General features: G+C 42.0%; 1 protein-coding gene and 1 long non-coding RNA gene across 7 annotated transcripts in view; one reads left to right on the top strand and one right to left on the bottom strand.

Annotated features, from left to right (window-relative positions):
• Window positions 1-435: 435 nt before the first annotated feature.
• LOC127001481 (mpv17-like protein) lies at window positions 436-13,836 on the top strand. Of its 3 annotated transcripts, XM_050866038.1 has the most exons (8): window positions 504-532; window positions 3,559-3,769; window positions 4,580-4,710; window positions 5,212-5,309; window positions 9,520-9,632; window positions 10,721-10,791; window positions 11,233-11,404; window positions 12,235-13,836. In XM_050866038.1, the coding sequence occupies exons 3-7, from the start codon at window positions 4,585-4,587 to the stop codon at window positions 11,368-11,370; spliced, it is 546 nt and encodes a 181-aa protein (XP_050721995.1). In that variant the 5' UTR covers window positions 504-532; window positions 3,559-3,769; window positions 4,580-4,584; the 3' UTR covers window positions 11,371-11,404; window positions 12,235-13,836. The 3 variants fall into 3 exon arrangements, with proteins under 3 accessions (XP_050721994.1, XP_050721995.1, XP_050721993.1); XM_050866036.1 differs by having other exon boundaries at window positions 507-532; window positions 11,233-13,836; XM_050866037.1 differs by lacking the exon at window positions 3,559-3,769 and having other exon boundaries at window positions 436-532; window positions 11,233-13,836.
• Window positions 12,669-24,706, bottom strand: part of LOC127001482 (uncharacterized) — a 125,718-nt gene continuing 113,680 nt past the window's right edge. For all 4 annotated transcript variants that reach the window (XR_007755305.1, XR_007755304.1, XR_007755307.1 and 1 more), the window contains 2 exons: window positions 19,010-19,150; window positions 12,669-14,130 (listed from right to left, as the gene is read on the bottom strand). This is a non-coding gene — a long non-coding RNA (uncharacterized LOC127001482). The remainder of the gene's footprint in view (window positions 14,131-19,009; window positions 19,151-24,706) is intronic.

Below are 24,706 nucleotides of genomic sequence, written 5' to 3'. Positions count from 1 at the left end.
TAAATTATTGGACAATAGAAAGTACGATTTTGTGCAACCTGAACCGTATAGTTGAATCTAGAAATAAGTTATTGGTATACCTCTGCCGTTAACAAAAGCTTAATTCAGTATGATTGGATGTCATTGATAGAACTCTCGTCGTTTGGCAAATGCGGCGTATTTCACGAAACTTTAAATACGTCCTAATGTGAAGAGTTCCGTGAACGTATCAGCAGAGTTAACATCATGGGCAAATTACTATATTGTTGGAGATGAAGATGTACAATATTGATGCCGGTATAGTGCGTTAATATTGAGTTATAAGAAGGCGACTTGGCATCTGACCCTGCGGCACCATCAAGGCTCCCCCCCTCCCCCTGGAGCAATCCCAGCAATATCCCCCCTCCGTCCCCCAACGGGGCCCTCCAAACAACCCGCCCCCCGCCCTCCCCCGGTGTCCCCACTCCCCGGATAACCCCGCGGCCTTGCTGCTGCCTAGTTGCAAGTGGACCTGTGGGCGTGGTGGGTGTGTCGAGGCAGCAGCGGGATTCAGGTGAGATATTGATCAAGTTTAGCGTTATCCTGCAGTTACGGGGTTCATACGCAAGGCTTACGCGGTCTTTCAGGTTATATATTCACAATGACAATAAGGGTGAATTTTGTATTACAGGAGATTGATATATTTGTGTATGTGGCACTGCCCGCATCAACACCTGGCTCGAGGCTTCTTTACATAATATATATTATGTACCTTTTTTTCATGCATGCACTTGCACATTACATAGCTCACATAAATACGGTTAATCTTTATCATTAATGAAATAAAGTACCATCAGTATATCATGGTGAAGGCCGGTATGTCATGAAGGAAAAAATAATGCACACGTGTGTATTGACCCATGAAAAAAAAAGTAGTTGTGTGTGTGTGTGTGTGTGTGTGTGTGTGACAGTCGTTGGGCAGGAATCAGTTAAGTGGCTTCAAGGTCCCCACTTATCTTCATGATTTCCCAACGGTATAAGGTACTATATGCCAGCTGATGGTAGTCACACACACACACACACACACACACACACACACACACAGAGAGAGAGAGAGAGAGAGAGAGAGAGAGAGAGAGAGAGAGAGAGAGAGAGAGAGAGATGCAGCATGTCTGAGCTAGGGTTACTTGATAAGCAGGAACGATATGCACGGCCATAATTAACTTGAAATAAACTTAGTTGTGACGTTACCTTGTAGGTACGTATAATTTGTATATATACCCACATATTATATCCTCAAGTTTATAGTTTATCACGGTAGTTTGGTCAAATTTTGCTCCGCCACTTTTCTATCGTAGCGGTGATCCGATGAGTTTTCTTGGAGGGGGGGTGAGGGGTGCTCCTTCCGTGCATGTGTACGAGCGTGCGTGCAGTCCACCCAACTGATTATCCTTCCTCTCGGGCATTTTGATAAATGATTACCATAATTGATAAGCCTGGAGAAGATAAACGAGGTAAACTGTGGTGACGACCGGCGAGTTGTGCCCAATTACCCCTACTATAGGTAGGTATCTAGGAATACATGCAGCTACCTATATTATTTCCTCGTTTGCTCCATTATTTTTATGGAAGATATGTTACTAAAATACTATATTTTTACTATTGAAGCTTTTTTTTTTATATATATACTTGCGGATAAAGAGCAATATACACGCTATTTGGTTGTGTATGACTTTTATGAGTACAACAGACTGTTAGATAAATCACCGCTGATGCGACAAGAAAAATAATGTTCAATTTTTGATGCACTGAAGGGCGGCCGAGAGGTCACCATGGTGCACCTCTACGCAAAACACCAATTTAATAGAATGATGTCTTTCGTTAGAAACTGAGATATGTCAATGTGCCCTTACCGCTACCTGTTGGCTGAACACCATAACTGGAGTTCAACGTAGCTATATATCTATATATATATATATATATATATATATATATATATATATATATATATATATATATATAGATATATCTATATATATATATGAAATAAAAAACGTGTTGATGACCACCTGCGGTGAGCTATAAAAAAAAAAAAAAACTTTTGAGCTTTGCGGTAATAGCTATACCTTCTTTTCCTAAACTTCCGCAAGATATTTGAACCTGGAGACCCGAGACGGGAAGAATACTCGTGTCGAGCCAATAAGGAATCCTCGTAGTTTAATTTTTTTTTTTTTGAGGTGCACTTTTTCCGCGTCCTTGAGTCATAATAGGGGTTTCCTTCTCTCATTTGGATAAATTTTTTTTTGCTTGATTTTTTTAGTCACTTCAAATCACGCGTTTTCTACATGGTACCGAGCTATAAATGATACAACATTGAAATGGGTTCACCGTAAACCACCCGGGTCGTATGCCTATCTAGGCCTATATGTACCTACGTCTTGTAGCACATGAGAAATTTATCTATTTGGGAGAATATGTTTTTCCCCGTATTTCGCCTGGGATTCGAATCCGAGCATTTTTTTTTTTTTTTTTTTTTTTCAGAGGTGAAAAGAAGGGGTTAGAGGAAGGTAAAGTAGGAATGGAAAGACAGTAGAACTAGACAGAACGGTGGGCGACCACCGTTGCATGCGGGTGATTAGGAGTTTGTTGGATGTAGTCCGTGGTTTTCTTTAATGTTCTTAAGTGTTGTTTATGTGTTCTTTGTGTCTTGATTGCAAGTGTTTTTCGTATTGGTGAGTTTTATGTTTTTGAATTATGAGTGTGTTGGGTGAATGTTAATGTGCTATGAATATCTAGCTAGCTACTGTTGCATAAGGCAGTTTAGTGAAATTGTGGGAGTGGTAGATTCTGCAGGGCTTGTAAACTGCTGGGGAAAGCAGCATATGGTAACGGGTAATGCTTTCCTGGTTGTTTTGTGGTGTCTCTAGTGGTGGAAGGTCGAGGGCAGATAGTCTTTGCCAAATTTCTTCTGCCTTTTGGTGGACTCTATAATATAATGTTGATGGTAATGTCCAGGTGGCTTGGTGTATTTCTTCAGTGTTTAAGGTGTATGGGTATCTCTGACCTGTGGCAAATCGAAGCGCCCTGTTTTGAATTACTTGCAGTTTGCTTAGTTGTTTCTTACTGAGAGCATGTGTGGGGATGGGAGGGTAGTCAAGGACGGGGAGGATTAAGGTCTTGACTAGATGTGTTTTTGTTTTAATTGGGATTTCTGAGTCTCTCTCTCTCTCTCTCTCTCTCTACCCTTTTGGAGATAGTCAGGCCTAATATCTTTCCTCTGTCAGCAGTCCGGTGTCTGCCTGCTGTCGTGACAATGTCCTCGTGTTTTCTGGCACCGAGGCGAAGGATGGTGAATTTGGTAGGGTTGGTTTGGATTTTCCATTTATCCTCATACGTAGAGACTGCCTCGATCCCCCTTATTGCTGCTCTTTGGGCCATGTTCACCCGAGCCCCCTGATGGAAGGAGCTATATATAGGGCACTAAAGAGGTCGATCTCCGCCTGGTGTGTTGTCTTTATGCCGGCAATATCAACCATCACAAAAATCACAAACTACAACAAAACCGAAAATTAATATGCTTTCATGTTGTATATTCCCCAGTTCGCATGATCTTGATGTCACAGGTGTCTTGGGATTTCTCCTCTGTCAGGCCTTTATAACGGCATCGCCTCTGACAAGAAAAACAAACATGCAGAGCGAGGAGGTATTTCCCGCAGCACCGACTGTCAGACTCCGCTGTGAACTTGTGAAGTCCGTTTGGGCGTGTGCCTCTCAGGGGAGGGTAATAAAACACCCCAAAAGAAGAAAAAGGGTACGTACAGTACATTTTCGTTAATGTCACTCACGGCCAGAAACCATACAACCCACACACCGCCTTTGGGCCAGTTCCAAATCAAATTAAACTTCAGTGAGCGGCAAGATTTAAATTACCATGAAATTGAGAATTTAGTTGGGCAACCCAAGACTCACGAGACGCCTTATGCTAGATGAGTAACACCAGTTGAGGGCTTTTTCATAGCCCAGTCAGCCGACGTGCAGGCGAAAATATAATTAGTGCTGTGATTAAGAAAACTTGTACCAAATATCGCCAGGAGCTGGCTCAAATGCTGAAATATTTTGATTTGGGAAAATGCTCAGAGAGAGAGAGAGAGAGAGAGAGAGAGAGAGAGAGAGAGAATTTGCAATTTCAGGGTAAAATTCCAGGATTATACCCATCTCACCCAGCATGGTGGTTCACTTGCTTTAAATATTAAAAAGAATAATAGCTTATGAACGTGTGCTTTGTGACGGCAAAGCACTCGTGAAATATGCAGTGCCTTTAGTGGAAGTTCTTAGCATGTCTAGCTATGAATTTGCAGACCTTGGTTTGAATCCCAACCCAGGCAGTCATTTTGCAGCCCACCCAGCTGTTCATCCTTCCTTTCTGGATGGTCGATAAGTGGGTACCTGGGGATGCTTAGCAAAGGCGACTTGTGGTAACCCGAATGTCACACTGACCCTGCGTCCTGGGGTAATGGGCCCCTACTTACCACAGGTTCAATGGCCAATGAGATGGAGATGAATATTGAGGCCAAATGCAGCTGTAGTGTATTCCCCAATTCTACCTTTACTATTTTTCCAGGCAAGATGCAGACTGTCAAGATGGTGCGAGGCTTCATGGCCCGTAGACCAATCGTGGGGAACATGGTAATCTATGGGACCTTGTATACTGGGGCAGAATTTGTGCAGCAGACATTCAACAACAAGGTCATGGTAAGATTTTTGGAAACCATTTGATCATTACAATGGAGTTGATTAAATATAACTTCAAAAGTAGGAAACTATTAACATGAAGTACCTGACAGAATGCATGCAGTCAAATGTTTATGAGATCCAGTCATGGATAACTTTAAATGTAAATGTAACAGTACACAATTGTAACTCATAGTTTGTTGCTTAATTTTGAAGTTTTTGAGGGTGTAGCGGTTGGGAGATTTATTCTCTCAGCAGTCCTATGTCCCTGACTATGACTAGCACTCAGTCCTACCCTTGACACCAAATTCATGTAAATGTCAGTAGATGCCTGTACTGTGTTTGCTCATGAGGCTGTGTTTAAATTATTTTTTTAATTCATATTTCTGTTTGTTCATGAATATACACTTTGTTATGTGAAGACTTACATAATTTCTATTGGTACTCGGATTTCAGTCTTTAAGGCTCAGACCTTATTATTTTAAATGCTTCTAGCCATTTTAACAATATTTTTTCGTGTAGGTACCAGAGGGGTCATCCGCCAAGCCATATGACACAGCAACGCTGGCCCGATACGGCTTCATGGGGACATGCGTGTTTCCTCATGTCCTCTACCATGCGTATGATACTGCCTTTCTCTGGTCTTGGTTTGCACAAGTACTATTTGCATTAGTTGCATTGAGCACCTACTTTCCTGTTTGGCTTCATCATTCATACTAAAATAATGCTTCATTCTCACCAGTTTCTTTTTTTTTTTTTTTTTTTTTTTTTTTTTTTTTTTGTGTGTGTGTGTGTGTGTGTGTAATATACAGGAAATGAACTACCTTCATGGGTCCTGGCTCTGAGGTTAGGTCATTCAAACTTAGCTTTAAACATTATTTTTTTTAGGATTGGATAAATTTTTTGTCCTTGCTCTGTGCATTTAGTGGGAAATATTTAATTCCTTATTTCTTTCAAGCATCTTTTTATTTCATCTTACTTTCAATATTTCTAGTTACTTCTCTATTTCATATGAATAGATCATCTCTATCATTCAGTTCACTCTCTTCATTGCCCTGACTACTGCAGCCATGTGACCTTTTTTTAAGGATGGCAATTCTAACTTTTCCAGTCTTTCCTTTTCTGTTAAATTTTGTCCGGTCAGGGACCATCTTGGTTGCTGCTTTTTGTATTCTCTTGATCTTGTTTATATATTTCTTTTTATGTGGGGATCATAGTATCGTCACATATTCTGACCTGGAAGCAGATCGTTGCCACAATTAATTTCTTAATCCATTTGTTCATGTGAAATGCCATATTTTTATGTTTGTCAACTACCCATGTCTCTCTAACAATCTTGTTAATGTGTTGTCAGGGGACAACTTTTCCTGGACCAACACTCCGAGGTCTCTTTTAGCTTTTGTGATATTTTGGTTTACCATCGAATAGTACAATGAGCAAGTCAATCAATCAACATAGGCATACGTTGGTGGGCACACCACCTCGCTCACCCTATGATGCCCTCCCAGCAAGCCTCCACGCAGGCCCCCTTCCCATTTTACGTACCTCTTTGTAGAGTCCATTATCATGCTTATACTACAAGCTTTGTGGGTGTCTGCTAAGCCTTCTACACTTACGGTCATCACTTACAGAAGCAGCCTGGTGAGCAGGGTTAACTTCTGGTTAATGTACCACATACCGGTATAGACAGTATTGGCATTCATTGACTGTAGAGGTAATAGGTCTATTCAGTCATGACCTAATTCCCAATTTGACATTTTTATTTTATGTGGCCCATAGCTCCAGTAGGCTTTATTGAAGGAGCCTTGTGGTTGGCCTCAGCATGGCCAATTGTTTATTTATATTGGCTGTCTTTCTTGACTTGTACTGCTCTCTGGAGCTCCTTGTGATTCTCCTGATGGAGTTTAACTGAGGCTCAGGTTGCTTGGTGGTCATCAGCACAGCAGGTTGGTTGTCTTTGGCCACTCTGTGATTACTGAAAATTGCCAGCTGGTAGTGGCAAGACATGAACTTGGATCCCCTGTTCACTATATCCACACACTGACCACTCAATGGGTTGTGTAAACTTATTTTGATAAAAATATGTACTACAGTAATAATAATACTTACCTACATTAATTTCAAAATTGTGCGGCAACCATGCTGTCACCCACCAGACATCCACCTGGCTGCCAGCTGGTACTGTTGGTGGCAGTCAAGAGGATGGTTCAGCTTCACAGGCACATATAATACCCTTCTGAGTTTGCCTGAAGCAGGGGGCTTCGTGATACAATGGTTAGCTCACTCGGCTCACAACCGAGACAGCCTGGGTTCGATTCCTGGGCGGAATGGAAAAATTTGGTCGGCTTTTCTGATACCCTACACCCCTGTCCACCCAGCAGTGAATGGGTACCAGGTATTAATCGGGGGTTGTGTCCCATCTCCTGGGATCTATTCCTTTCTCCTATAATTCATTCCCCTTCTGTCTCTCTCCGGCATATGACCACAGATGTTGTGCCGACTAAACGATACTTTACAAACTTTTGCCTGAAACATCACTAATATCATGGCTCCACCCAACATCCCAACTACTACTATTACTACTACTACTACTATGATAATGACTACTACTACTACTACTACAAGCAAGGTGTAAAATGAAAAAAAAAAATTTTTTCATTATTAAATTTTATTAAACTTTCAATGTTAATTCCATTGGGTTGCCAAACCAATTCTGGTTTTAACATCTATTTACAATTTTTTTAAGTTACATTCTTCTAGACTCATTTTTCAATTAAAATTGCCCATCCTTTCCTTTGTCACTTACTTATTAATGGAAGCAACAAAGTTTTTTTCTTTCCCTTGAGACTTTCCTGAAAAGGTGAAATACCTTTATATACGAAATCTTGTAACATAGAAAATGTGTTTTTGTGACAAAAGTAATTGGAAACATGTTCTCAAGAGAAGTGATGAATTCTTGGTTATTATAATAAATTTAGGTTACAATATCCACTGCCTCATCACTCCTAGTATTTCATGTTTTCTGTTACTTTGATCACCTAAAAGCAAGAGTTGCTATTCATACCACTATTACTATTTGTTGACACATTTGTTTATTCAGTGTCAAACCATTTACACACTGAATAGATTGGTATTGCCTCTGCTAGGTGATGAAGGTTGCAGTGGGCTGTGGGATCTATGGTTTGTCTCAGTTACCCTTCTACGATTGTGAACACTGCTAGGAGCAATGGCCCCACATCCCTGGTGAGAACCAAGCCTGGAATGTGTTTTGACAGTTACCTATTTGATGTTCTAGTAGATTTGTGTCAAATGTGATATTTTGTTGACTGGAGTGCACAATATTACATTTCAGAAATATAAAGTAATCGCAACTGATCTGTTTCATCTGTTATGTTCTTAAAACAACATAAATGCATGATAACTTTGATTTGCCTGTTGTACAGTACTGTCTCCAAGTTTGCGATAAATTGGTCAATGTTGCGGGTTGCGAATGCTGAAATCGCAAACTTTGAACCATTATTCTTATGGGGAAAATTGAAAACCATCGACATCTTGCGCTTGGCCACCCATCCGGGTGGCCAAGTGCATGTGTGCAGATGGCCCCGGCCGCGTGCTGGGCCTGAGCAGCTGACGGGCGACTGATGATGGTGATGGTGGTGATGAGTGTCGGCGGCGTGGCCTTTGCATCAGCGCCGCCTGAACGGTGTTTTTGTCAGGGCCCGTGTGTGTGTGTGGCTGTGTTTGTTGTGGGTTTGGGCTTCTCAATTGGCCGATTCTTGTTTCTTTCATCTCTTCTTTTTGAATAAGAGATGGAAGAAAGGAAAGGGGTCCCATGCAACATGTGGAAAGTGAGAATTGGCAAATTGAGGAGCCTGGGCCCACAATGGGCACAGCCACACACACGTGGGCCCCAGTGAAAATGCCGTTTGGGTGGCGCCGATGCCGCGGCCACGCCGCCGACACTCATCATCACCATTGCCATCATCAGCTGCTCGGGCCCAGCGCGCGGTCGGGGCTGCTCGCACACATGCGTCTGACTGTCCGGATCCCACTCACCATGCTTCCTGTGGCCAATGGAAAGGCCCAGGGGGTGGGTAAGAGTGAGAATGGGAGTCAAGGACCACAACAAGGTGTGAAAAAACCTGGTTTTAGCAGCCTTTTCCTTTTGGGTCATATCGCAATTTCAGTTTTCAATAAATAATTTTTTTGCGGTCCTTATCACAAACTCGGTGAATCGCAAACTTGAAACTTGGAGACAGTACTGTACCTGCACAAATTTTTAAAAACTTTCTAACTTCATTATGCATTTGAATGCCCATGTGATCAGTGAATATAATTTGCTGTACTCTGCATGCTTGGAGGTTGAGTAAGAAAGTTTCAGTGTTTTCTAATAGGGATTATGTTCGTATTCATATATACTCTTGAAAGGAACTAATCAGTCTCAATAAAATCCTCATTAATATCAAATTATAGTGAATTTACAACAATCAGTGTCTCACTAAGTAGTTGATAATAGATATTTATCTGTCTGTCTTTCCAGGGGTGCTGGAATGTAATTGTAGTGTTTTGTTTCTGATGATCAGATATGAGTTTTTTCAGCTAGTTGCTTTGGGCATGCAAGAACAAGAGCTCATTTCCTTGAGTATCATATTTTGATTTATGGTCATAAGTATACAGAGGAATTCTTATAATAACCAGTTGGTTTAACTTGTGTGTTTTTTGCCATGAAAACTTTGTAGATGTTTTACAGCAGTAGTTTGCAGTCATCGGAGAGGTCCCTATAATGAACGAAAAGTCGTATGTTCTTTTAACATATATTTCTGTTTATAGATACAAGTTCCTTGATTCAAAGTTTGTGGGGAAGAGCTTAAGGGTTGTGCTCCCAAAACTAGCAGTAGATGCCCTACTAGTGACTCCTGTTAACCTCACTCTGTTCTATGTTGGTAAGTGGCAAATGTAGATTGAATGTCTTTCATATTGTGCTGTAAAGTTGTTCCTACAAATATCTAGAAGTAATACCAGTCATACTTTTTGTGTATTATTGTTACCCAGGTAGTAGGTCTTTCAGGCTAGATTTTATTGATGGACTGGTGGCACAGACTGATATTTGGAGGGATACCTCATGTCCTGTCCTTTTCGACTGTTAAAAAGTAGCATACATACATATACCAGGGGCTTCATCAAACAAAGATTCCTTGAGTATTTATTAATTAAGCAAGCAAATTTTTACAGAAAATGTGTGTTTGTGAAGAAGAGTGAGGTGGTGGAGAAGTAATGAAAAAGATATTTTGGCCAACCAATTAGTGAAAGGATGTCTCATGATCCCTTGAGCCCGTTGTGGGCAAGTGTGACATCTAGGTTACCTCAGTTTACCTTCCCTAGATTTCCCAAGCCACCTATTTATTAACCAGTCTGAAAGGAAGGGTAAACAGCTAGGTGAGCTGAGAGCCGACAGCCCAAGGCTGGGATCAAATCTGAGCCTGCGATCTTGTAGCCAGGCATGTGCTAACCATTAAACCATGGAGGTGCCATAGTACAGTAGATAGGTTTAGCAGAATGAAAGAAAAAATAATAATATAGGGAGACTGAATGAGAAGAGGAATAAAGAGGGATGATCAAAGGGAGATTGATGTATGCTAAACTTCAGGAGGGAATAGATAATTTCTCTCTTTGTCCCTACCTCCTACCTTGCCTTGGCTGGTTAGATGTGTAGTGTGGAAGGCCTTGGTTGTCATGGGTAGTGACTGCACATATGAATAGGAAGATAGAAAATATATGATTAAGTACCTTTTGGTTTCCCTGGATATATATATATATATATATATATATATATATATATATATATATATATATATATATATATATATATATATATATATATATATATATATATATATATATATGCAAATACATAGGCAAATACATCTATCCCTTACTTTTATCCAGTTTGGGCCAGATCTTTGTTGAATAATACTTTTGTAACTGTGGAGCTGTTAGTAATAATAATTTTGTTGATGAATTTTTCCAACAGGCATGAGTACTTTGGAAGGAAAAGATGACTTGCTGGAGGAGTGGAAGAAGAAAATTGTTCCCACTTTTGTGGTGAGTCTGATTGCTGTATTTGACTGTTTTGCTATGTTAATAGTAAATGCAGTGAGTGGAGTGTATTACTGCTGTTGCATCAGTCTGTGTTTCTACATGTAAGTGAGCATTCATGCGTGTGTGCACACATATTTCTCCTTAACCCTTAGTCTACGGGTGTAGTTACATCACACATTAGTGGCCTTGGCCATGCCTATGGGTGGAGTTATATAAAGCAAGCCATTTTCCGCTGGAATGTTTCAATGATAGCGGAAGTGGGTCATATGTGTTTCTGCTATTCTTAGGGATAATTTCAGCAGTTGGTAACCTCCTATCAATCAGTTGTGTGCAAGGTGTTGAGATATAAGAAAGTTCTAGTAAAGTAAGGTTATGGATGATTTGTACACAAGTTTGTGATTTAAATTTGCATAAAATATGTACAGACTATGTACTTCGTTTCAGACTGCCAGTGTGTTCTGGGTCCCAGCATCGCTCATCAACTTCAGGTTCCTGCCTCCCCAGGCTCGTGTTGTGTTCGTAGGAACTTGCCAAGTCATATGGGTCTCCATCCTTTGCTGGTTCAAACGGCAAGAATATTAAAGGTTCCCTATGTAGGAGGACCTTCATGAATAAGGTATATTTGTGACATTTCACAGTTAAATTTTAAGGGATTTCCAAGTAGTGCATCTGTAGAGTTATTTTTGTAACATCACTAAGGTTAACAAATTAGTATGGGAGAGGTGGTGGGTGAGAATAAATATGTGGAAGTAAGATTACTGTAGTGTGGGAAATGCATGTTATACTACTAACCAAAGAAAATTAGCTGTTGGTAAGGGAAAAACACTCTTCATGAATGTACTAATATGTTTTTTATATTGTGTGAAAATGCATGAAATGTCAAGATAGTGGGGAGTGAAAGCTTACCCAAAAGTCCTTTGGGTAAGCAGGTGAGACAAAGCCAAAATATGAGGTGATGCATGAGAACATGGTGGTGAGGTTCAGTTTGGGACAAGAGAGAAGTGTGCTCTAGGGGATAAATGAGGAAATTGGAAAAATTATGAAATTAAAGTAAAAATACCTAGTGGGGATAACAGACATGGCAGACTTAAAAGATAAAAGTATATGGTAGTACTGCTTGACCTCCACCATTCAGGCTTAACCACCATGATGCCACCAAAAAATATCCAGACTAAAAACAGCAGCTGCTGTGTAAATATAGGTCAGTTTTATTTTTGACAAGCAGATGGCTGCACCATCTTAATTTAGCCCAAATCCATCCCCACAACTCTGATGTCAACCCCATATGGGGCCTGGGTGCCTGTGGGCTAAGAAAGAAATTTGTTGATACCTGTCTTATATTTTATTCACTCGAAAGCAATATGAGTAACTGTTGAGGAAAGAAGGGGCATGTCCTAGTCCCTTCTACTGCATATATGCTACTAACTCTTTAACACCATCCCACAGTTGCAATGAAAGGCAGTCCTGCTGCGAGTAAAATGTTACTGCACTTCATAACGTTGCCACATGAAGTAGAGACTTCAGATTTAGGGTAGACTGAAGAGGGAGATGGTTAAAAGGAATGCTCATAAATTGAAAGCTATTATTGGCTTAGGCAGTTGTGAAATTGATAATGGAAAGTGAGCAATTTTCGGGAAAATGTCAACACTGTTCTACGGGGAGAACCGATTTCACGTTACATCCCTGCCCTTTAGGGGTTAGGGGATGTGGTGTGGCAGGTGAAGGTCTGTTGATCACGAGTATCATACACATGGGAAAGTGAGGTAACACAGGTATTCAGGACCCAATCCTTGTTTTCAGAGATAAAAAGGGAGATAATGTTTGCAAAGTACTTTCTTAAAAACCATTAAAAATAAGGGGTGACTTTTTATTGATCACAGTACCAGCTAGGTATTTTATTAGTAAAGTGGGATTTTGACAACACGGAATTTTATTAGTAAAGTGGGATTTTGACAACACAGACTTCACTGCAGTCTGTGGCTAGTACAGTGCAACTGCAATAATGGAGCTTCAGTAATTACCTTTATCCAGTAAAATATTTAAACTAAGGATATTGTTCCTTGCATGGGAAAAAATACAACCAAAAATCCCACTTCCTTATACTGTCTCTATGAGAAATGGAATATATGAGAGCCGTGAATGAGTAAAAAAAGTGACAAAGGATGAGAGCCAGTGGAAACATGACAATCACTGAAATGACTCCTAGGTCTAGCAACTCAGGAAATGTTTGTTGTGAAGATGATGTTTATTAACTGATGTTTTGAGCTGTAAATGAGAACCTTGTATATAGTCAAGAAGGATGGTTTCCATATGAATTAATTTGGAGGGTAAATTTTGATGGTTTTCTATTCCAGTAATGGGATTTTGTATGTAATATAGTGCTGGTAGTTTCTTGTAGCCTATAATGAATCTGCATCCTACAAGAGGTTGTCATTCTTTAATGTATATTAATAATTTAACATGAACTTATGGAGTGGTTTGTGTGCATGCTAGATGAGACAGCACTGCCATCTTAGTACATGACAGCTGACCATGACATCAGAAAGGGGACTTCAGATGAATATGGTGCTCACAGATGTATTATACTGAAGTGCAGCCTCTTGCAATATGCAGTTTGTATTTTCAGTATAGAATTTGACTTGGTCTCAAAAGTAAATCTTAATTTCATTGTTTTTGTCTTACACCAACTTAACTAATGGCCTGTGGGGTGTTTGAGGGTAGTTTACTATTGAAAGTGTAGCATGGCATGTTTATTTGAAAATGTTTTTCCGTGGTTATTGCATTGAAAGTTTACATACTAATGACAGGTTGTTATAATAGTGAAAATATTAGCATAATTCTAGTAAGCACTTAAAAAGTTGCTTCATGTTATTCTGCTATAAACGGTTTGTTTTAAATTAAAGATGAAGGGTTTGCAGAGTAATTATCTTTTTAAGGATTCATAGGATCCTCAAGTGGAAACCAATGAGAATTACTGTTACTCTTAAGAGTAGCTTCTATGCAAAGTTTTAAGATAACTAAAATGAATTAAAAGTATCTTTCTCCTTATTTTGGTTTTGACTTGATTCCTTTAGCTTTTCCAGTTGTCAAATTGAAAGCCATGATCAGTCAGAGTGCAGCTGATTGGATTTGAATTAATATAATAATAATAATAATATATAAATATATTATTATTATTAACCCTTAAACAACGGCCATCGTTTATTTAATCAAACACATTTTGGTCCGCACAGACGGCCATCGTTTATTTAATCAGACTCTTCAGCGCCACTAATTTGAATGTTTAGATCAAATTTGGCGGGTTCTGTGACTTGCCAAGTTGTCTACCAGCTTATTTGACCCCTGTGGATTTGAAATAAGATCATTAGTCCTCACTGAGCAGCCCTGGAGCCCTAAGATCAGAAAACACAGGGAAACACAGTGACGCATCAGGAGGAAAGGACAGGATAAAGAATGAAGATTATTCTGAGTACAAGGTTAACGCTGATGAAAACATTGTGAGTAGTGACAATAGTAGTGAGTGACTTAGAGAGTGATGATGTTATTTCACTATCTGTACTGCACTCTAGCCCAGCAAGTGCTTCCATGACAGCAGTGCAGGTTGAGAAGGCTACGCGTAAGGCATGTGTTCCCCTGACTGAACAGCCAGCTCTGAGGAGGGCTGAAAGTGAGTAAAGTAGATGCTGTCTAAATTATTTCAGTGTAAAGAACAATTCATATTACTGTATTTGACAATTGACATTCAGTTGTGAGAGGGAGGAAGTGTGAAGCATGCCATCATCGTGGCCAGTCTGTGTTGACATATTGTGTGTCCTGGGCGGCGGACTGCCTCAAGCTGCCCGGAGCACTGTTTTGTGTCAGCAGCTCACACCCTGGCTACACTTCACACACGCTAGCGTAACTATTATACAGCAGTGAAATTGTGATTTCACTGCTGTGTTCAGTGAGTTAAGACGCTTCATACAATGTGAACAAACAACAAAAAAATAGCAGCTGTTTTTACCCATTTCCAGGGACCATTTGGTGAAAATAATATCCGTCGCTTAAGGGTAGATATATATATATATATATATATATATATATATATATATATATATATATATATATATATATATATATATATATATATATTGTACAGCCTGTGCCTAAGAAGGGTGACCGTTCCAATCCCTCAAACTACCGCCCTATAGCTTTACTTTCCTGTCTATCTAAAGCTTTTGAATCAATCCTTAACCGGAAGATTCAAAAGCACCTTTCCACTTCTAACCTTCTATCTGATCGCCAGTATGGGTTCCGCAAGGGGCGTTCTACTGGCGATCTTCTTGCTCTCTCTTAACTGACTCTTGGTCATCCTGTCTTAGTTGTTTCAGTGAAACTTTCTCTGTTGCTCTAGACATATCGAAAGCCTTCGATAGAGTCTGGCACAAGGCTTTGCTTTCTAAACTGCCCTCTTTTGGATTCTATCCCTCTCTCTGTCCACCCGTATGCCGACGACTCCACTCTGCATTATTCAACTTCTTTCAATAGAAGACCATCACAACAGGAAGTAAACGACTCCAGACTGGAGGCTGCAGAACGCTTAACCTCAGACCTTGCTATCATTTCCGAGTGGGGCAGAAGGAACCTTGTGTCCTTCAATGCCTCAAAAACTCAATTTCTCCACCTATCAACTCGACACAATCTTCCAAACACCTATCCCCTATTCTTCGACAACACTCAGCTATCACCATCTTCAACACTAAACATCCTCGGTCTATCCTTAACTCAAAATCTCAACTGGAAACTTCACATCTCCTCTCTCCCTAAATCAGCTTCCTCGAGGTTGGGCGTTCTGTATCGTCTCCGCCAGGTTTTGACCGCATTACTTTCCCAACCACCACCACCACCATCTCCACAATCACCACGACTGCAATCGCCCCCCCCTCCACAATCACCATACACCACAACTATCACCACAGTCAGCACCACAATCACGCCCCCTCCACTATCGTCCCCCACAATCACCACACACCACCACCACTGCTGGCCACCACCAGTAGGCACCATAAAATTACTTCCTATCTTGTCCATTTTCTCTTTACTCAACTTACTCTGAATGGACGGACAGACACAGACACACTAAATAATAAAGAAAATAATCCCAAGAAAACTAAAAACGCTGTATCATGTCCCCCAAGAATAGATTTCCTCTCTTTAAATGGCTCTTTATTCTCCTTCCTGCGCTCCATATATATGATTATTCACGCAATAATTACTTCATTAGAGAGAGCCGGGTCACTATTTATGCGGGCGGAGAGAGTGTGCTTGATTATGTATATGTATTCTGGGGAAGGGGAGGTAATGTAGAATATGTGTCGCCCGCCAGGAGGGAAGGGAGGGCGAGGGGGAAGGAAGGGAGTGGAAGGAGGAAGTGTGGGAGTCGGAGGGAAGGGGGGGCGAGGGGGAAGGGAGAGGCCCGACAGGGGAAGGAAGGGAGGGAAAGGATGAAAGAAGGAAGTGTGGGAGGAAGAGCAAGGAGGAAAGGAGGAAAAAGACGGAAGTAAAGGAAGGGATGAGAGGAAAGAAAGAGAGAAGGAAAGGAGGAAAGGAAGGGAAAGGGATATGGAAGTGAGGTAAAGGAAGGGAAAAGAGGGACAGAGGGACAGGAAAGGAAGGGGATGAAGGAAAGGGAGGAGAGTTTTGAAAGTGAAGGAAGGGAGGAAAGGGCGGGAAAGGAGGAAGATATTGAAAGGGAAGGAAAGGAGGGAAGAGAAAGTCCAGCAAAGGGAAAAAACGAAAAAAATAGAATGATGAAACGATAATAAGATGATCAAGCGTATTAAAAGGGAACGCAGAGGAGAAAAACGGGAAAAAAATAAAGAAACAATAATACGATGATCAAATTAATGCAGTAGGAAGAAGAGAAAGACCAGCAGAGAAAGAAAACGGAAAAATAATGGGGAAACAATAATAACATGATCAATGGTACGTGTTTAAAGGAAATGCAAAGGAGGAAAACGGAAAAAAAATGATGAAACGGAATAATAGATGATCAAGGGTATTAAAAAGGCTATTGAGAAGGAAGAGAAAGACCAGCAGAGAAAGAAAACGGAAAAATAATGGGGAAACAATAATAAAATGATCAATGGTACGTGTTTAAAGGAAATGCAGAGGAGGAAAACGAAAGAAAAAATGATGAAACGTAATAATAGATGATCAAGGGTATTAAAAAGAGTATGCATACCTAGGAAGAGAAAGACCAGCAGAGAAAGAAAACGGAAAAAGAATGAGGAAACAATCATAAAATTATCAATGTTACGTGTTTAAAGGAAATGCAGAGGAGGAAAACGAAAAAAAAAAATGATGAAACGGAATAATAATATGACCAAGGGTATTAAAAAGGCTATTGGGTAGGAAGAGAAAGACCAACAAGAGAAAAAGAAAAAAAATAAGATGATCAAGGTTTGGCTAATTGGAAGTTTACATTATTTAGGAAAAAAAACAAGGTAGGCCTAAAGTTGTGATACAGCTCAGGAAGAAGAAAACTATGGACCAGAAGCTTATTCGAGTGAGGTAAGGGAGGGAGAGGAGTAAGGAAAAAGAGTGAGAGAGAAAGTACTTAAAGAGGGGGAGGAGGATGAGGTGGTGCAGGAGGGAGATATTTCGCTTATCTTTCCACAATAGTGACCTTCCCTTCCTCAACTCTTAACCTTCCTTCCACTGTGATCCTTCCTATCTCTCTCCCGCCCCCCTCCTTCCCCTCCCCAAACACACACATCTCGGTACAAATACATCTTCCTCTTTTTTTTTCCTTCATAACAGCAGCGGTCCACATACAAACATCTCTCTCTCTCTCTCTCTCTCTCTCTCTCTCTCTCTCTCTCTCTCTCTCTCTCTCTCTCTACCTATTTCGAGCACTTTTCCTACTTCTGCAAACATGAACACCGAACAATTAAAATATAAATAACAGGGAGAGAACAAAGCCAACATTATGATAAATACACTAATGATATCTTCAATTCTAATCTTCGCAAAACACACACACACACACACACACACACACACACACACACACACACACACACACGCGACTTCGCAAGACCACCTAAAAAGTTATAAATAATGACGTAATAAAATATTCCCTCAGCCCGGCAGCCCCGAGACCACCTAACTAAGAGGATCAAGGGGAGGGGCGGAATGGGGGATGGGGTGGGGGGTCGACGCGCCCACCAACTACCGTAACCATGGAAACAGGCCGCTTCCTTCTCTGCATCCTCCTCTTCTTCCTCCTCCTCCTCTTCCTCCTCTTCTTCTTTCATTCTCTGCATCCCTTCCTCCTCCTCTTCTCTTCCTCTTCCATTGTCTTTTTGTTTTTTTTTGTATATCATTCCATCCTCTCAACCCTGGCCGCTTCCTTCTTTTCATCCTCATTTTCTTCCTCCTCCTCCTCCTCTTCCTCTTTCCGTTCTTCTTTCTTCTTTTTCTGTTTCTGCTTCTTTATCTTCTTCTTCTTCTTTTTCTCCTCCTCCTTCTCCTTCCGGTTCTTCTTTCTATTCTTCTTGGTTTTCATCTTCTAGTCCTTCTTCTTCTTGTCCTTCTATTTCCTTTCCTTTTCTTCTTCCTCTTCTTCGTCTTCTTGTGGCACCACCTCCACCGACAGAGAACCTGCCAATGGCGAGGCTCATGTGGGCCATTCTTTACCGTCTCCTGCACGGGTCTGGCAGCTCAGTGAGGTTCGCAGCGAAGGGCCCAGTCCAATGGTTGATAACTTATTTTTTTACATTTCTTCCTTTCACCTTTTCTTCTTCCTTCTCTTGTTGATCTTCCTCCTCTTTGCCTCTTCAGCAGTGACAGACATTCGTACATGATTCATAGAGAACAAATGGAAAGGTGATGTAATCGGCAGTTTGCATGTTCCTCGTCATTTAAGCGGAGAGCCGATGAGTGGCTTGTGGTGCTTTACTTCATGAGGCAAGAAGGAAGGGAGAGAGAAAGCGAGGCAGGAAAGAAGGTAGTTGTGGGAAGAAGGAATGGATGAAAAGCGGAGAGATGGAAATAATAGGCGAGAAAGAATGATTAGTGTTGGGGATTCGGCGACGAGAGGGAAGGAACCAGCTGAAAGAAGGGACGAGGCGCTAGGAATCAAAGATAGGAAGAAAAAAATGCAACTGGTAATGAGGGAGAAATGGAAAGCCCAGGTGAAGGAGTTGTAGATACAAAACACGTTAAGGCAGGGGCTTACTGATTGGTTGATGGTGTGTGCGTATCTCCCTTGGCCCTTCCTGGGGAATAGTTTAATCTGTGTCGCAGCCTGTAAGGGAGACGCGCAGCTGTCCTTGTCCTCCTCCGTGCACGATGGATGATGGGGCGTGAAGGTCTGGCCCTAGGGAAGGCAGAGTTGTGTTAATCGTAGTGTTGGCCTTCTTGCCCTGTCTCTGTACATGATTTGTCCGCTGTTCATCTGCTTGTGTTTGTTTTACCAATTGTTTAATGATGAGGAATACATAATAATGAGTATTCGTAAATTACCTCTTCATAACTGCAGCTATCATATATGTATTTCTCTCTCTCTCTCTCTCTCTCTCTCTCTCTCTCTCTCTCTCTCTCTCTCTCTCTCTCTCTCTCTCTCTCTCTCTCTCTCTCTCTCTCTCTGTAATCTATATAGTGAAAAAAAAACAAAAAAAAAACATACTTGCGAGTCGTCAAGGTACTCGTGCATCCGGCAAAGTCCTCCTCGAGATGAGATCCTTTTAATGTTTTCTTTTTTCTTTTCAAGCATTTTCTCTCAGGGGTTAGGTGCCTTAAAGCGGATGGAACATTTTTTAGCTTGCTAGCTTGATCACTGCTGGCGGCAACTTCATCAGCTAATGTAGGATATAAAGTACGTGTATGCGTGTGTGTATGTACCTATGAGTGTATGTATGTATGTATGTATGTATGTATGTGTGTGTGTATGTATGTATGTATCTAGGGAAGTCGTCGCAGCAGCATCAATAACATTATAAAGTAAATACGAGTATGATGCCACCCATGTTTGTGCGCCCCTTCTCTCTTCATACACTAACAGGATATAAACACGCCCCCCCTCCCCCCCAAACACAGCAAGACAGAACATAGATATTGAGGGACGCTAAGACATAATATCACTCCTCTCTCCTTAGCCTCTGCCCTCCATCCTGCCGCATCGGAAACCGCCACACCCGCCCCCCGCCTGACCTGTCGTCCACTCCACCCTGGCAGGTTGCAACACACGACCACACTTCCTCTTCGCCTCCTCCTTCCCTCTTTAACGCCTTCCTCTCTGACCTTTCCGCTTCACCTTCCGCAGCGAGAACGAAAAAAAGGGTCAGCAAATCCTGTAAAACTGTATTCATCACGGCGGGCAAACAAAGGCCATCTATCCATCTTTTCACGTAAATGGAACAGACGAGGGAGAGGAAGGACATAATATATTCCACGCGTTATGAAAGCACGACGAACACTGGATAAAGAAATTAAAAGAAATGAAAAGAAGAGAAATACGAAGAAAGATAAACAAACACGATAATAAGAGATGGGAGCAATAACAATGATAATAACGATGATAATAATAATAGTAGTAGTAAAAATGATAATAAAAACAATAATAATGACAGCAATAACGCGAACTTACGCAAGGGGAACATAGGATCTGGTCCACTCTAACACACACACCATCTCGCTGACAATAACAATGATAATAATGATGATAGTAAAATTAGTAGTAAAAATAATAATAAAAACAATAATAACAGCAATAACATGGTCTTACGTAAGCGGGACATAGGAATCGGTATCCTCAGACGCTTCCGCCTCTTACATTATTTATATACTTCCAAAGGTCATAAAGGAGATCAATCGGATTCTAATGAGTATTTTTTTTAGGTTCAAAGTACAGAAGAAGGGTCAAACTACCGCCAGGGTCAGAACACTACCCTAGGAAATGACGCAGACTCTTACGAAAGCCTAGTTAAATATGTGAGTTTTGGCGCCGATATGTTGAAACTCGTTCACTCGGTAACGCAGCATCTCGCCCCGCCGTCGTTAACTGCTGCCACTCGTCCCGCCCCGCACTAACACGCGTCATAAAGAGGAACATTAATCGGGAAGTTCAGACACACACGTACTAGACGACGGACATGTAAGTCTCTTGATTCATGCCACGACACACACGCACACTTACACTCACACACCCACACACACGCACCCTTCTCCCCTTCCCCATATACACACACACACACACACACACACACACACACACACACACACACACACACAGGAACATACACACGCAGGCACATAAGCACTCCCAAGTTAAATTTTCATCGACAATAAGTCCGTAATTCACATCCGCATCGATTATAATATGAATGCAAAGACCCGACGACTTGTTTTGGCTTTCGTCTTTAGCTTGTGAGGAGGTACGCTATGAAATTGAAAACAGAATCAAAAATAGCGCAAGCACCTTTGATTTTAAGGGGAAAACAATTAAAGGAAGATTTATTTTAAGTATTTGACGAGACGCTTCACCCAATGCCTTTCGAGTAAACTGAACATCCATAAGATTGAAGGTAAAGGTTGGAGGTGAATCAAATGACGGATTTTTTTTTACAGTAAAGGAAGCAGCGCAAGGGCAAAAACATATGAAAAAGCAAAAGCCCTCTATGCAATACTCCCATAAAGGAAAGTAGAGTGGCCGAAAGAGAGATCAATTTCGGGTGGAGAGGGGTCTTGATGCTCCGCCCTTGAAAGAGGTCAAGTCGTAGGCAGAATGCAGATCGTTCAAGCAAATGAAAACATCAAGAAAATAACCTGAGCAAAACGTTACATCAGCTGGAAAATAACTAAAAGAAAGCTCTAAAAAGGCAAACAGAAAAAAAATAGTATTCCGAGGAGAACTTTGCCAACTTGACTGATTACCTTGAATTGAATACTCGAACGAAGGTTTATTTTCTCGTAAATCTTACATGAAACTAAAAAGTGACAGGAAAGAAGAGAAATAGATTCCAGGAATATTAGTATTTAATCTCTCTCTCTCTCTCTCTCTCTCTCTCTCTCTCTCTCTCTCTCTCTCTCTCTCTCTCTCTCTCTCTCGCTCGCTCGTTCGCTCTCTGATCAGCACAACAGTTACAACGCAAATAAAGAAGTGTGACGCAACACACCCATAAAATTCTACGGTCATTGCCCTTAATATTTAACTTATCATCATAACTGGCTGTGAGCTCCTTCTCCTCGTCCTATACCTTTTCTTCATACTCGTCTTTCTCTTCCCTATATCTCTTTCTCTTCCTTTTATTCTTCCTCCTCCTCCTCCTTTTCCTACATTTTCCTGTTCCTGTTCCTGTTCCTCTCCTTCTTCTTCCTCTTCCTCCTCCTACTCCTTCGTCTCCAATTCCTTTTGTTTCTACTGTAAGGGAAACTATAAAAAAGTGTAAAGAGAAGAAGAGTAAACATGAATACCACGTTCTGGCTCTACAGGTCAAATCTCTCTCTCTCTCTCTCTCTCTCTCTCTCTCTCTCTCTCTCTCTCTCTCTCTCTCTCTCTCTCTCTCTCTCTCTCTCTCTCTCTCTCTCTCTCTCTCTCTCTCTCTCACACACACACACACACACACACACACACACACACACCTTGTACTCCTTCCCCTGGAGAATATGTCGGTTTTGTTTGCCGAGCCATTTTTCAAGTTATTGCCTTCAGAACGCTGGGAGAGGAGGAAAGATGGAGGGAGGAAGAGCTATGGAAGAAGAGGAGAGTGAAGGGAGGAAGAGAACACGAGGGAGAGATTGATGAAGGAAGAGATATTGGAGAAGAATGTGGAGAGAGGAAGATAAAGAAAGGGAGAGATGGAGAGAGAGGAAGGTGTATTGAAGAGGAGAAGGGTGTGGAGGGAGAAGATAACGCGAGAGAGAGAGAGAGAGATGGAGGGACAAACGAAGGAGTGGAGGGAAATGGAGGGAAAAGTATGCGGCAATGTCTAGAATGCGGTTAACTGTCTGTCTGTTTGTCTGTCTGTATATGTATATCTCTGTCTCTGTCTGTCTGTATGTGTGTATCTGTGTGTCTCTATCTGTATCTGTGTCTGTCTGTCTCTCTGTCTAAGTGTCTCTATCTCTGTCTATCTGTCTGTCTCTGTGGGTGTCTGTCGGTCGGTCGGTATCTCTGTCTGTCTGTCTGTCGGTCGGTCGGTCGGTCTCTCTCTCTCTCTCTCTCTCTCTCTCTCTCTCTCTCTCTCTCTCTCTCTCTCTCTCTCTCTCTCTCTCTCTCTCTCTCTCTCTCTCTCTCTCGGGCATGCAAACAGGTAAAAAGGTACACATCAGCATGACAAGGACACGGAAATCGCGACTCACGGATGAAAGTGGCAGGTGCGGCGGCAGGCAGGTGACGGGGTGGTGGTGGTGGTGGTGGTAGTGGTGGTGGTGGTGGTAGTGGCAGCAAGCGGTGTTGATGACAGGTAATACTTTTTGTGTGTGTGTGTGTGTGTGTGTGTGTGTGTGTGTGTGTGTGTGTGAGAGAGAGAGAGAGAGAGAGAGAGAGAGAGAGAGAGAGAGAGAGAGAGAGAGAGAGAGAGAGAGAGAGAGAGAGAGAGAGAGAGAGAGAGATCTACAACAAAGCTATATAAATAATACGTAAAAGTCTGTGAGGAAAGAAGTTGGCGGAGTGATTCAGGAAAGAAGAAGGATGATAAGCCGAACTCCAAGGAACAAGTTAAAAGCTTCACTTCAACGTCGAGGAAAACTTCTGAAATGATAAAGCAAGAAATCCTGGAGGAGTGACGCGCTTAAAGGAAATCTTCAAGCAAGGACAAATGGGAAGACATATTGGCAAAGTTTTGTTTTAGATAAGAGTTAAAGTAAAGCGCGTTGCCAAAAAAGAAATAATAATAGTAAAAGAAGGCTGAACAATTTCGAACATTAAAATAAAGGAGAACATTGAGCCGTGTGTTGTCTTGCTTCCGTCCGTGGCAGGGTTTCCAACTGAGGTGAGCCACACGCCCACAGCTCCTCGCCCATGTCTGAGCGGCACTGCCTTCGGGGTGCGCGGCGGGCTGGGCGGGGCCGCAGGCGGTGGCAGGGATCAAAGCCACAAGTGTCCGTGAATTCTGGATGAGCGGTGTAGAGACGGAGGGAGGGAGGTGCGTCAGGCGGCAGGGGAGCATCGCTTTAAGGTGTCCCTTTCCGGGAGGCTGGCCACATGAAAGCTCTCGTGTCCCTCAGCCTAATCAGCCAAGTCAGCGTCACGTGGTGGTTCCGGGGCCCCTTAGTCGCGCCCGAGAGTAACAAGTGTCGGAAGAGAGGGAGGAAGGCAGGGGAGCCCCGGCCCCTCCATCCCACGTGCGTCACACTCACAACTCTGGTTCAGTTGTTGGCTGGTGGCGGTGACGTGCGGGCGTGCGGTGCTGCCCCTCCTCTGCCTATCTGTGGGTGCCTTGCACCTCCCGCTGGCCAGCCCCATGCCAAGGTGCGGCTGCTGGGTGCCTCGAGGCTTACTATCGCGCACCGTCCCATGAACGTTGCTATGTTCCTTGATATACACGGCCTTCTCCAAGCAGCGACACGGGTAAGATATTTCTGAAACTTTTTTTATTTCACTTTTTTACTTTACTTGGATGGCATCTACGGCTGGCTCACTATAAATATACTTCACATCACTCGCCAAGACAGGAAAGCACTAGGGCAGCAAAACAGAAATAACTTCGTCAATAGAGAGTCAGTGTTTTGGCAACTCAAGGGGAAAATTTTCTCGCAAAGCAGAACTATTCACCAAGGCATCGGAAATAACAGCAGACGGGAGAAGGCGCCGATGGGAAGGCAGCGAGGCCAGCAACTTGTTGAGCACACTGAATCCTGCACAAGACCTTAAACAACAAAGCTTTCCTACCTGGGATGTACGCGGCCGTGAGGATCGATTTCTTGCACTAAT

This window comes from Eriocheir sinensis, chromosome 21, assembly GCF_024679095.1.
Source record: "Eriocheir sinensis breed Jianghai 21 chromosome 21, ASM2467909v1, whole genome shotgun sequence".
In the NCBI taxonomy this organism is placed as follows: Eukaryota; Metazoa; Arthropoda; class Malacostraca; order Decapoda; family Varunidae; genus Eriocheir; species Eriocheir sinensis.
Note: the sequence above shows the minus strand (reverse complement) of the source record. Positions and strands in the feature narration are given on the sequence as shown.